Raw genomic sequence first — 12,913 nt, 5'->3', positions numbered from 1 at the left:
GTCAAGCTAGCTTATTGCAGCTATAACTTCATTCTATCTATATATATGAAGTAACGTTCACGTTCACTTTCAGAAATTCATGTCACAGACACACTAAGGTTTGTGAACTCGTCACTCGTAAAATATTCTTATATCAAATGATTATAACAAGCTCATATTGAGCTTCTGCACTATAACGACACAGACCGAATATGTATTTCGGGCTTCGAACTGGCAATTGTCCGATGTAAACTCAACCACGAGTATAAAGTAACTCACGTTGATATGGTTCGGATGTCGAACTTGATCCCGAACGACGTGCGTTCGACAGTAACTAAAGAACAACTGACCTCGAGTCTCCCAACTTCCTTGTTTTTAACAGAAAGAGAAGTTCATTGTCTCTGAGAGACTCGCGCTGGTTGGAACCACTTTCCAAAACTTGCAAAAATAGGGGTTTGGGTATTCCAACCTCTCAACCACGCTGAATCGTGACCTACTTTCAGCTTGTTTATATACTTTCACTTGCTATTTGCTGAATCTCTGCTTACTCGAAGTAAAGTACATTAATGGATGTTATTCCTCATAAAGAGCATTAAACAAGCTTCAAACTGATATCTGTACTTTATCACACTCACTAAATTTCTGGTTGAAATTGTAACAAAAACACAATCATTATTATAATTAAGCGTTCAACTGCACTCGCGTCGTCGTTCCTGCCCTTGACTGCCACCTGGTGACAGGTTACCAAACTCCCAGCTGTATGACAAATAGAGTTGTGTTGTTGAACGCAGTTATTTTTCAAAAATATGAAGGCATTTAAAATATTTTTCAGTGCATGCAGATTAAAATAAACAAACTATGTACCTTGAATACTCTGTATGCAGCCTCTCAAGGGCTGTCATACCTTGAAACCTGAGAAAAAAGGATTATTAATCTGGCGAGCACCCTTTCTGCTCCCAGTATCGTCTGTGGAGATTAAAAAAAACTTTCGTATGTGTCCTGCATACATGTAACCTTGCAGAACCATCAGCAATCTCCAGACCTACATTAATACAAGCCAATTTTCTTTATTACAACATTCTATCGATCTAATATTAATTTATAGGTCGAAAATATCCAGAAAGTTAATATGTACATATCATAAACAAACTCTTAGCAGAAGCTGAAAACATCTACGACTATGAGTGACATCTATCGTGATTACTAGACAAACTACTTCGACTGCTAGGGTCACTGCTCAAATTTTGAATTTTCCGGGCTCACTGGCCAAGCTGAAATTCGTTAGAGGTGAAGCCACGCTAAAGCTTTGTAGGGCGCGATAAAAGGGAGGAGTTTGAAATCTTCACACTCTATTGTATTCAATTTTTCATGTGAACACGCTAAAATTTCCTGAGTCGGAGCGACATTGTCTTCCTCGACTTTGCGTCTACAAGCGCGCAGAGTGTCCACCTGAGATTTAAAGCACTGCAAATGTTTGTCTATCTCATCCTATATTATATTTGAGATCATCTCTGTTCCTGTTTTCAACGCGAGATAGCAACAGTGCGTAACTAAAAGCGTTCAAGCTTCCTCGCACAAAGGAGAGCATCGACGTCTGCTTTCTTCTAGCTTTTTTTTCTGTGCTTCGCTGTTTCTATGAAACTGAAATGTTACCGTTGCTTCAACTCCTTCGACTCCCTTATCCTGATATTATTTGGCTTTCAATTAATTTATGCAGTCGTTATATGGATTTAAATGAAGTTCTGATGTCACGTACATAATTAATAAAACACACAACTATATATACATATAAAATACCCTTATCAAATCAGCTTCTTCGTAATTATGTAAATTAAATTCAATAAAAATTAAAATCGAATCTAATTAAATTGTTAAATATTCGTATATTCAAAAGCAAAAATTTAATATACAAATTAGCTATATTATAAACATTATTATGTTGATCACATGGAGTGCAATATGTTCCTCTGAGAGCACACTCAGCGTCACTATGGGTACAGTCGTTAGTGTTTTCCTCCTCCATACACGTACAACAGAACCGAGAAATAAGTGGCCTCCCGCAACGTTTCGGCAGGATTGGAAAATATAAGTCTCTTGGATGCATTATAGTGCATTTCAGTACACCATGAATACATTCCACACTGGCAAAGTGCGGCCCCTTATGTATCTTAGGTGAATTAACAGTATATAAATTTCTGATATCAAAATATTTTAACGCGCCATCACCCGTACAATTAAGCTAAGAACGAAACGCTTCAGTGCGTCCGACGTTGTAACAATTCTCGGGAATAAGGAAATTAGGCAGATTAGTACAACGTTCTTTAATAAACCTTTGTACTTCTTTATCCTTCAACCTTGTTATCCCAAGAACATTCCCACATTTCATGTTCTATACTTTTCAGGTACTTACGGCGCAGCACTGTTTGTTTGTATCTTTTTTCCATCGTATTGTTTGAATTATGAGCGCTATGAAGAATGGCGTCACGATTAAAAGGGAAACACCTCTTACAACTGTGGAAAAACCACTCATAGAAGTCAAAGGCAGCGTTGAGTCCGTCGTACCACCCATCAACCTTGTACCTACCAATACACTTTTCCACACCTCTAATAGTATTATGGATTTCTATCCCTAATTGTTCTTCCATATACATAAGCCATTGCATAGCTTTAGTACTATACTTGGCCTTATGATGGAAACCCAACGCGGGAATTACGGGAATGGTATTTTCAGGTAACTACAAAGTACGACATGTACGTATCGCAAGATTTGCAATGGTTAATGAAGTAAAGAAACATACGTACAATGTAAACCATACGTTTTCTCTTCAATAATGACGCTAAATTTGATGATCGCTTCCGCTAGAATTCTAACGTCATTGTCACAATAAGAGAGCATTTCCTCTTTGTGGTTAAATTTCGCGCCACCTAGCGCACGATCTTTGTGCCAGGCCTCCAGTTGTTCTTTTTTCTTCAGTTCAACGGGACTCAGGGTCGTAAACTCAAGTGCGCGATAGGGACCAACATAATTTTGATTTTCTTCTGTATTAAAAATATAGGAAATCTCCGTTCTATAAATTTTCACTAAGGCCTAAAGTTTTGGGTAATTTTGATAGTTTCACACTAACGGAAAAAAGGATCTGAAAAAAATACGATTTCCATTGTTAATATTAAAAATTTTCTCATACTGGATAAGTTACAGTAGGGTGATATGCTGCTCTTCTCTACATTTCTAAGGCAGAAGAGACCATCGTAAAGACGTATTATGAGGGATGCCTACTATCTTGCTAAAGACAGGACGCTCTACTAACATGAGGTTAATAAATGTAGTCACCGTCTTAAAAGAAAACGAACAATTTCCAACATTATCACCTCACGTTTAACAAGGCTCATCGATACCTTTACTTATACATGCGTGACAGATGTGTTTACAACACACGAGCACAACTTCGTGTTCCCTTTCACCGTGCATATTCGGTGCTTTCAACATAGCGTCTAAGTCATAGGCAATGTACATAAACCTATTAGTATGAACAGGGTTTTATCTTCGAACAAAACATGTATGGCTTATATCTACATGCATGCAACATGTCGAACAAAAATGTTCACCACACACATGATTAGATTCTCCATGCCTGTTGTCAAGACACCACAATCAATGCAGACCTTAACATTATCACAAAGAGATCTACCCTTTGTATTACGCTTAACATGATTCTCAAAACATACACCCTCAGCAAACTCTCTATTGCAAGCATTGGATTTAATGTTCGTAGTAGTATATTCGCGTTCGTGCTTGTGTTCGTAAAGAGAACACTGAGTTTCACACTTGTGTTTAAAAGACTCAACATTATAACCTTTCAAACAGTAATAAGAATACTTCCTATTATTGAGGAATGTTCTAATATTGTTAATCGGTTCGAAATTGCCAAAAGTGTCACCTGTCTGATAGTAAATAAGGGCCTTATTTTCTGCATGCTCTCCTCGGTAACTAACTATCTATTCCCGGTTATTTTTCATCCTCCTCATAAATTACAATTTGAAAGTCTCCTTTCAAATAAGATTGGAAAGCATCAACATCTGTAAAGTCACAGCCTCCCTTACTTTGAACGTTAACTCCTGCCATCTCGCACAGAACTTCTCTTTTAAGAAGCCATGTATCCTGATCCCTTTATTTTAAAAGATACAAACCTCGCCTACCTGATGTGTGTTTCGTTATCTAATAAACAATCGCAAGCGGAAGGCAATAAATATTCTTATTTTCTATGCGTATCAAACGCTTTTCCAAATAGTCCTGGTGCATTGAATATTTATTAATAGTAATTGTTTTATTAGTTCTTTTCCCTTCCATACATGCTGTCGGCAAGTAGAAAAGGAAAGAGTACTTCGTTGCTCAAAACAAACTCCTCATTTAAATTTAATCCACGTTCAATTGAGGTAAAGACCGTTCTAGCAGAGAAATCGCCAGTTTTTCTCCATGGAATATACACAGGCTTGTTCGCAAAATAAATTAAATATTCCATATACGCCTCTGGGTTATCAATGTTTCTCTCATTATCCACGGGTCTCACGGCAATTTCATGCTACGTAAGATGAAACTTACGAAACCTTTTTCTGCTTTCTCTCACAACTTCAAAGTTATTATTTCTTTGATTTGGCCCATCATTATTATTATTACTATTTCTACGACTTGTATTACTACTACTACTAATGCTACTAGAACCACTTCTGTTGTTGCTATTATTGGTTCCATATCCAACCAATGTTGGAACAGGGGCGTATGAGAGGCCAGGTTGAGGATCACATTGTTTCCCTTAGCCATGATTAATCTGTACACAATGTTGAGTAGGGGGTTGTATACAGGATTTTGTCCCTGGAACTCTTACGTGAGTGGTCCTCATTTTCAACCAATTTCTTCATTTCTTCTTCAACGGAATTTAGATTGCCAGTCCCATCTACTTTATCTAAAAATGCTAACTCTTCATTAGTTAATTTATTTGTATTATTAAGACTTAAGTTGTGATTTCCTTGAAGGGTCAGGGCTATGGGGTTTTCAGATGGAATTAAGCATTGTTGCGAAACAAACCGCGTCCCAAAATCGGAAAAGTATGACAACTCCTTATCCTTTATTCTGTCTACCTGACCTTCCCCACAAGATAATAAATAGATGTTTTCTGTTAGCCTGAACATAGGTTTCATATGTACGGAAATATCAGTGGACGAGCAGATTTAAAATATCAGCAGCGAATACACAGTGCTGCAGAATTAATATTTCCTTACCTTCGAAAACACTAAAGGCGCGAAGCAGTGCGTCACACTTGTCTGATCCCCAATGTCTTAGCCCTTGCTTCTCTATTACGGGTTTCGAAACGCTAACACCTCTCGGGAAACCGTTCATGCCCCGCACCAGCTCTTGAAGGTAGAGTTCATCCACAAGGTTGAGCTGTTCTTGTGGGCAGAAGAAATCCATCTAAAACAGACGAAAGAGAAACAACTATTTCGAGTTATCAAGCTCACTTTTAATATATGACTAATAATAATAATAATAATAATAATGTAAGAAAGAGAGAGACTAATCAATTCCTTTCAAGCTTCACTTTAAAATAATGACTAAAAAAGAGAGACCAATCACTTATTTTCAAGCAACAGTTAAATATTGTGTAAGAAAAAAAGGATCAATCAGTTATTTTTCTGGCAGCAGTTAAATATTGTGTAAAAGGAAAGACCAATCACTTATTATCAAGCTTAAGTTAAATGATAAAATATAAAAAGCAAAGAGCAATCAAATTAGTTTATGAAAAATGACTAAATTTTAAGTCTTTCTCTGTGAACTAATTCTGATTGAAAACGCAAAGCAAAATTGCAAAATGTATTATTTCTTTTTTAAAAAATCAGTAACCATGAGAAATATAAAATACACACCTCCTAATCTCTGCTTTTTCCCTGGTAAATATGCAAAAAGAAGATGACGTGGTCACGTCGGTACTTTGGCCGCTCAATAATCAGCAAATTGGTAGGCTCTCCTTAGAAAGGTGGATTTCTTTTCTTGTGCTACTGCAGGTTCCACTTCTGGATCGGCAAGGATTAGCTCACTCTAATACAATAATAATAATAGGTCTCAATAAAAATTTTATCTCTTTTAAAATAATCTATATGTTTAAAATTCTCTATAAAAGGTGGATCACTAGGTGTTCTCGGTGCTACCCTAAACGCTGCTTGAATAGTGCGGCGTTGCTGGGTAGTGTCGAGCCCTTACTGCTGTCAGATAATAAAGGAAGTAGTCATGGAGTTCTGTTTGAATACTTACTGGAGAAATTAGTTTTCGACCCTTACCGGAAGTCACAGCTAAGTTCCACTTTTCGAACTCCAACGCTGGAATCCAGGAAAAAACGTACAAATTTGGCAGCAACGCATTATGGCGTTCTGCTCAAGTTTTTTCTCAAAATCTATTTCCTTAAATGTAAATTAATATTTAAATAAAATGTGAAACATAGAACGAAAACCGGTCAAACAATATATCTATTTTGCAATAAGATCGTTAATTTAAAGTACTTTTATACATTCAAATAATCATTTCATAAAATTGAGCACTTCTAGTAAGATCTATCAGCAAGTACCTTCTTGTATGCTCATTGTAAAACGAATCAAATATTTTATTTTGTTTGTTACCTTTTACGATATCAGAAGACAACAAAATGAATGAGTGTCTTGTGTTGTAGCTGAAACAACTTTATCCTATAGTACAATATTTATAATATGTAACGTTTCATTGCGCAATAGTTAAGGGAATGAGCTAAAATATGTACTGATTTCCGGGTGGTGATTCACCTTAAAACATTTGCTTGAGAGTTAGGGGAAACTCCTATTTTATCTCTTACCTATGATGGCATAAAAGGAAATATCAGAAGCGGATAAACAGCTATTATATCACCTTGCATCATTATACCGACATGTTCTATCATGTATGCCGTCACCGATACTAGTAGCGACTGCTGGTGTCAAATTTTTGAACTACTGTTAAGGTTACTGTGAAGTGTTGTTCAGGCCAGATATCCGTGAGTGTAATCTTCATGTTGAGATGAGTAAACGACTTATATACTATATAAATTTATTGTAAATAAACGACCGTTTTAAAATTATTGTAAATAAATGAACATTTAAAACAAATACAGGGATTTAATAATGAATGGAGGCTTGCCTGCTGTGCAACGTTACTGGAAGTCTACCCTCTAATTGCATACAAAATCTTATATATATATATATATAATATAGATATAGATATATATGTATAGTTTCAATGGTAATGCTATAAGATTCTTCCTGAGATCACATTTTTTTAGTATGTTCGGAACTTCTTTATCAGTTCACACAGTGTTCGAATAATTATAAGGGAAATAATTTTAATAAAAAACGAAAAAACAAGAGCAGAGCTTGTAATAAAGCGTTCCGTAAAAAGGATGGAACTAATTTTAATAGTATTTTCTTACTTCACTTATAATATTAGACCCATTCCAAGAAAAATTTTATTCCTTTGCTCTTGAAGGATTCAGAAGTACAGAACCATTACGGGAGTGGTGCCCCTAGTACATAACCTGAACTTTGCATCCAAGCAATCCGTAAAAAGACACAAAGTGTTTAATGTAAGTGTCTTCTGCGATAAAAGCTCCCGAACTAGCATTCCCGAATTCGGCGCTTCGGCAAAAGTTCCTATCCATCGCGTCTTCTGCTGTAAAAGATTTAAGTTGGAATCCCTGCAAAAGCATCTATTCCGTAAAAGTTCAGCATGTGGTCCCTGGCAGGGCGGGTTTGGCGTTCGAGCAACCAGTTCGGATCGTTGTGATGGCTGCAACTGCATTTGAGTTATACGAGAAAGTGAGAAACCGAAAAAAGCAGATTTCAGACAACAAATGGTGTTTTCTTTGGGTATAGAGTTTCAGGTTTGGTTTGTGTTCAGGGGAAAATTGTATTCAGTGAAAAATTGAACCCCACTTCGTTATTTTATTAAGCTTTATCATCCCATTCAAGTTCCAAATATTAACAAAGTATGTATTTTCATCACAAACCATCTCTAAAAGAAAACAAGAAGCAGAAAATATCTGCAAAACTTTCTCTCGAATTTACGTATATGTACAGTGCTGTGTGGGTTATAGCATTAACGTGCAACACTGCATTGAAATGATTAATTGGACGTGCTCTGGCGTAGTTTTTGCTTTTGAAGCCCTTCGTGTATAGCATGCGTCAAAAGTAACACATCCTATAATAGTGTCACAAAAGCTTATACGAACGATCCCATGTGTGCGTCAGTTAGACAGCTTATTTTGTTTGTGCTCTGGCGCTAGGCGCGCATCTTGTGCTTTACAACTTGTTTCATAGTGTCATATAAAGTAGTGTCAAACTCTCTCATGCATAAAAACAATTAAAGCTTTAATGAAACTAGTTTTTAAAAATGCCGTTTTGTTTCCTTTTAATATTCCTTACTGTGTGAATATAGGATGAATATTTGTTAAAGTCAATCAATCTGTTTAGCAAATATTGATCCGATACACACATTAAATTTTCACGTAAAAATGTAGGGATAACAGCATATTTCCCCCTTACCAGCACACATCCTACAAACGAGCAAGCTATGCTACTTTTGTTTGTACGCAACAGAAAACGGAATTTTTGCGAAAACCGTAGACAAATAATAAGAATACGAAAAGTTAACGTAAATTAAAAAAACGGAAAATCAGAAAATCGGAAAACAGAAGTCATCGATCGTGAGAAAGTTTCTCGGAAAACGGAAAATCAGCAAAAATTTCTTTTCAAAACCCATTTTTGTTTTAGAAAATGGCCATTCATAAGCTATATAACTTTAATATTTTTTTGATTTGTCATTTCTTTTTATTTGACTTATATACCGTACAACACCGATATTTTTATATTACCAGCATAAATGTAGAATTGATATGTTTAGCAAATATTGATTTTAAATATATAGTTTGTAGTGTCCAGCAAATGTTGCGAGATGCAAGCATATTATAATGAAGATGATCTTCCAGCAGAGCAGCAACATAAGCTGGAAACAAGCAGGATACTTTGGATGTTTTCCTAACTCAAAACCAGCAGAAGATGCTCATCCATCAGTTCCCAGCAAACAAGACCAGCAACTTCCATTATAACCAGTAAATGCCAGCAAAGTATTTGGCCGGTTCCAGCAGAAAAAAATATTTGTAAAGTTATAGTACAGTTGTGTGATCACTTTTTGTTCTCTCCTGCTCAACAACTTGACACTTCATCACCAGGGGATTCGGCCAGTTGCAGATACTTTTTACACTAGCCATGTTCCTAGTCTTTAATAAGAAGCAAATCACTACTGTTAACATGTCGTCGTGAGAAACTTCTCATAAATTACATGGCCTTCTTGTGTTGTACACTAAGTATCCATTGTGTCTAGTTTTACGTGTTGGTAAGATTTATGACCGATATGCAACACATCTTCAGGGTATATGTCCATGATATGTTATGCTTATGAGAGTCTCACTGCTAATGACTTTGAGTGGCCGTTTCTTTGCTTATTGGAAATTCTTGCTCTTCCACCACGGCTATATATTCTATCAAAGTTTGACGTTTGGTTGGCGTCGCTCGCAATACGGTGTACGAGGTATATTACTAGAGCACTTGATTTTAATGTTTTGTGGACGATTACAAACATGAATATCATGTTGACTGTGCCTTCGATGCGGACTTAATTTAGTCTGATATTTAGTCTTAGTTGCCTTTGTCCGTTATTTACTGTTGACTGAAAGCAATTAGACTTCGCCTCCGCCACACTCTTCAGTTTTCGCTAGGTCGTGTACTCATTTTCAATTTCTTGGAAAATATCATAACCTTAGAGAACATATTTAGTAAACACGCCGTAGTGGAAGCCATTTGAGAAGACATCAGATTCAACAGGAAAACTTTGTCGTAGTTCTTTGCTGGGTGTTGGAGTACACCATCATACGGGGAATAGACCGTCCCGACACAGCAGCCAAGAACGCTACTTTGGGTGAGGTACTTGTGCAGCATATCCCGTGTCTTGACCTTAGTAGCTCCTTCCAATTCTTACTACCAAACGAAATGAAACAAGGCCCACCGAATTAAACCTGGTTTTCGTAATTAGCAAACGTCACGTGCCGTTCGCCGAGTATCAGTGATTCTAACACGCTTGAATGTCGGACACTCGCATCTGACATATTCCTATCCTGAGCGTGGCGCTATCCGTTCGTATTGCGAAGATTCAATCGCTCCAATGAATCTTGAGAACGCCGTAGTAGAATGTTCGAGACAGTCAGACCGTTTGCCTTAACATGTAAATTAGGGTGTGTGGGAGAATGTGATCTCATTGACAGTATTCTCACATTTGTTCGTGCGATCCCAATTGTTATTTTGCTCTGAGGCATTTTTGATTCATTACTTTCTACTTTTAGAGTTTCTTTTGTTTGCTAATTTTTAGTTATTTTCTTGTAATGTATTTTATTTGTTGGTTAATCCTTTAATTTGGTTTTATATTACGGTGGGCGCACTTGGGTCAAAAAAGTGTAAAACCGCCTTCTCGGGCCAGCCACCCTGAATGAGGTTTTCCTGGGTTTTTCTTATTCACACCAGTCAAATGCCGGGCTGGTACCCAACTTACAGGTCCCAGGCCGCTTCCTTCCTTCCCCAATCCTTTCTTCCTTCCCTTTCTTAGGATTGTGTACTCACCGAGTAATGTTATCCCTCAAACGTGACGGGCTAAATGGCTTTAGATGCCGACAGCCCAGAAATCTACGTAAATCCTAAATCTTTGATTTTATATCACACTTGAGTTTCACTTTTTTAATAAATTTTATTATGAACTTTTATTTTGCAGCTTGTGTCGGTCGTTGGCCCTATCGTAATGGGAGCAAATATCATTGCTGCTGACGTCCCGAATGAAATTCAATCATTCAATCAATAAATTATTTTTGTTGTTTTAAATCTGACACCTCAGAACAAGTAGCGAATCATACTATAAAAAGTAAAATATTCTTTTAATTATAATGTGATGAAGAAATTGAGAATGAAGAATACAGTTAAATTTTGTAACTATTTTCTGCAAATTTAAAGTAGGCTTGGCTGGTGAATGATTTTCTTCTCAGCCTTAATTTATATGAATATTTAGTAAGTATAAGCTAATACGAATGTCTTTTTCTCTTGACAGGTATGAACTCAATAGTTTTATACGTAGGTCATGAACTTACTCATGGTATGTACCCTTGGGCATGGTCGACAGTATCTGAATCCCATGCAGAATATCTACTTATGAATCTTGTGGGAACTTCATGGTGGATCATTATAGCACTCATTCTGTATAAGAAGAACCTTTTTTTGTCCATTTAAACTTCGTTTCTGTGTTGGTATGGTGTCAATATAGTGGTTATATATCTACCTAATTTTCTTCTTTTTTTCACCATATTGCCCTTCAAGTGTTATATATATTAAGTTTCGGGTTTAATCAGAATCTTTTGTTGTTTTCAACGCCAACATTACTAAGTGGAATAAGCGTCTAGCAAAAAGGAAGTACACAGGGGTCGCAGAGGCCAAATCCCGAAATTCCGACTTTTCTGTAAGTTTAGTATAATTTAAATGATGTATTTTATAACACATAGGTGTGTTGTTTCATTTCAAATGTACCTACATACACGTTTGGTAATGAGAGTTGTTGGCTTCATGGAACATTGTGCTAGACTCTTTCATTCCTCGTTATTTAGTGATAGTGAAAGAAAGGCTCAATAACGCCTCTCCACTGGTGAAATCATATCTAATAGAAATACGTAAGGGAACTGAGTATATAATTGTAGAAAGAAAATTTAAATACCAAACTGAAGCTTTCACGTTACATGAAATAGACAACGTATTAGTGTACATAAAATGTATGTGTATGTAAAATTTGTAAAAGAACCAAAAGCAAACAGAAAAATCAATTTGGAAAGAAACATATAATATAGAGGTGAAATTTAGAACAAAATTATTTCAGAAATGCTCGGAATACAGAAATGTAACCGCTAATAAAGAAATTACTAGGAATTTGTTTACGGAAGAGGATTTCGTGTTTTGTAAGAGAGTAAGTGCTGGATAGGGGTTTATTTCAATATTCCAATACTGCATAAGTAGCAAAAGATAATCCAAAGAATATATAAAAGCATTTAAAGTACGAAGGTATTAGCTCTAAGGAGGGTTCCAGTGATAGGCAAAGTGTAAGCATTAGTTTGCATAAAGTAAATTTTGCCAATGTAGATCGTAAAGTCGTACCACCAAAACGGGTTAGATCTGAATATTATCTTGAGGTTGTAACATCTGCGTACGCTTCCTCAGAAATATTTAACTTTGTAAGTTTCCAGAAGCATAATGGTAATAAATATAATGTAGTGCCTTTAGAAGAAAAATAAATTATTTTCATTGATTTGAATTGAATCTGAATTTGTAAATTTTTTATAAATTTTTCGTCGTGTAACCTAACATGCATGTACAGAAACTGAAAATTGAATGTGCCTGGTGCTGTACAGTTTCATCATCTTTACAATTCAGCCATCAGCAGGTACTGTTAATCAAGCTAATATCGAATTTCTTGACACTGAATTTCAACAGGTTGAGGAAATACAGTATCTTATTATAAGCTAAATGCAGTAAAAGGAGAAAAAATGACACATGTTGCCAGTTAAGTTACAAATTTAGTTAGACAAGGCGAAGGAGTTTGTGTCTTCTTTAAATAATATGGTTGTAAGCGGAAGTGGCGCAGGAAAAGAGTTATATTAAGTTTTGAATATAACTCAGCTGTTCAAGAAAAACATAATGGGCAGAGTGTTGTGGTATCCACACCCACTGTTGAAGCGGATGGTGTGGCTACTACGAAATGGTTGAAACGAAACAGCAATCCGCTGTTCCCAACATACAT

At 36.2% G+C, this 12,913-nt stretch overlaps 1 protein-coding gene across 5 annotated transcripts in view; it reads left to right on the top strand.

Annotated features, from left to right (window-relative positions):
* LOC145661079 (heparan-alpha-glucosaminide N-acetyltransferase-like) overlaps window positions 1–12,432 on the top strand; it is a 643,046-nt gene extending 630,614 nt beyond the window's left edge. For 3 of the 5 annotated variants that reach the window (XM_081726530.1, XM_081726522.1, XM_081726528.1), the window contains one exon: window positions 11,180–12,432. In XM_081726530.1, coding sequence (XP_081582656.1) covers window positions 11,180–11,358 — 179 coding nt within the window. In that variant the 3' untranslated portion in view covers window positions 11,359–12,432. The remainder of the gene's footprint in view (window positions 1–11,179) is intronic. The other 2 variants (XM_081726537.1, XM_081726533.1) reach the window with 1 other exon arrangement.
* The last annotated feature ends 481 nt before the right edge of the window (window positions 12,433–12,913 follow it).

This window comes from Thermobia domestica, chromosome 1 (genome assembly GCF_964235325.1).
Source record: "Thermobia domestica chromosome 1, izTheDome1.hap1.1, whole genome shotgun sequence".
In the NCBI taxonomy this organism is placed as follows: Eukaryota; Metazoa; Arthropoda; class Insecta; order Zygentoma; family Lepismatidae; genus Thermobia; species Thermobia domestica.
This window is presented reverse-complemented; position numbering and strand designations above follow the sequence as displayed.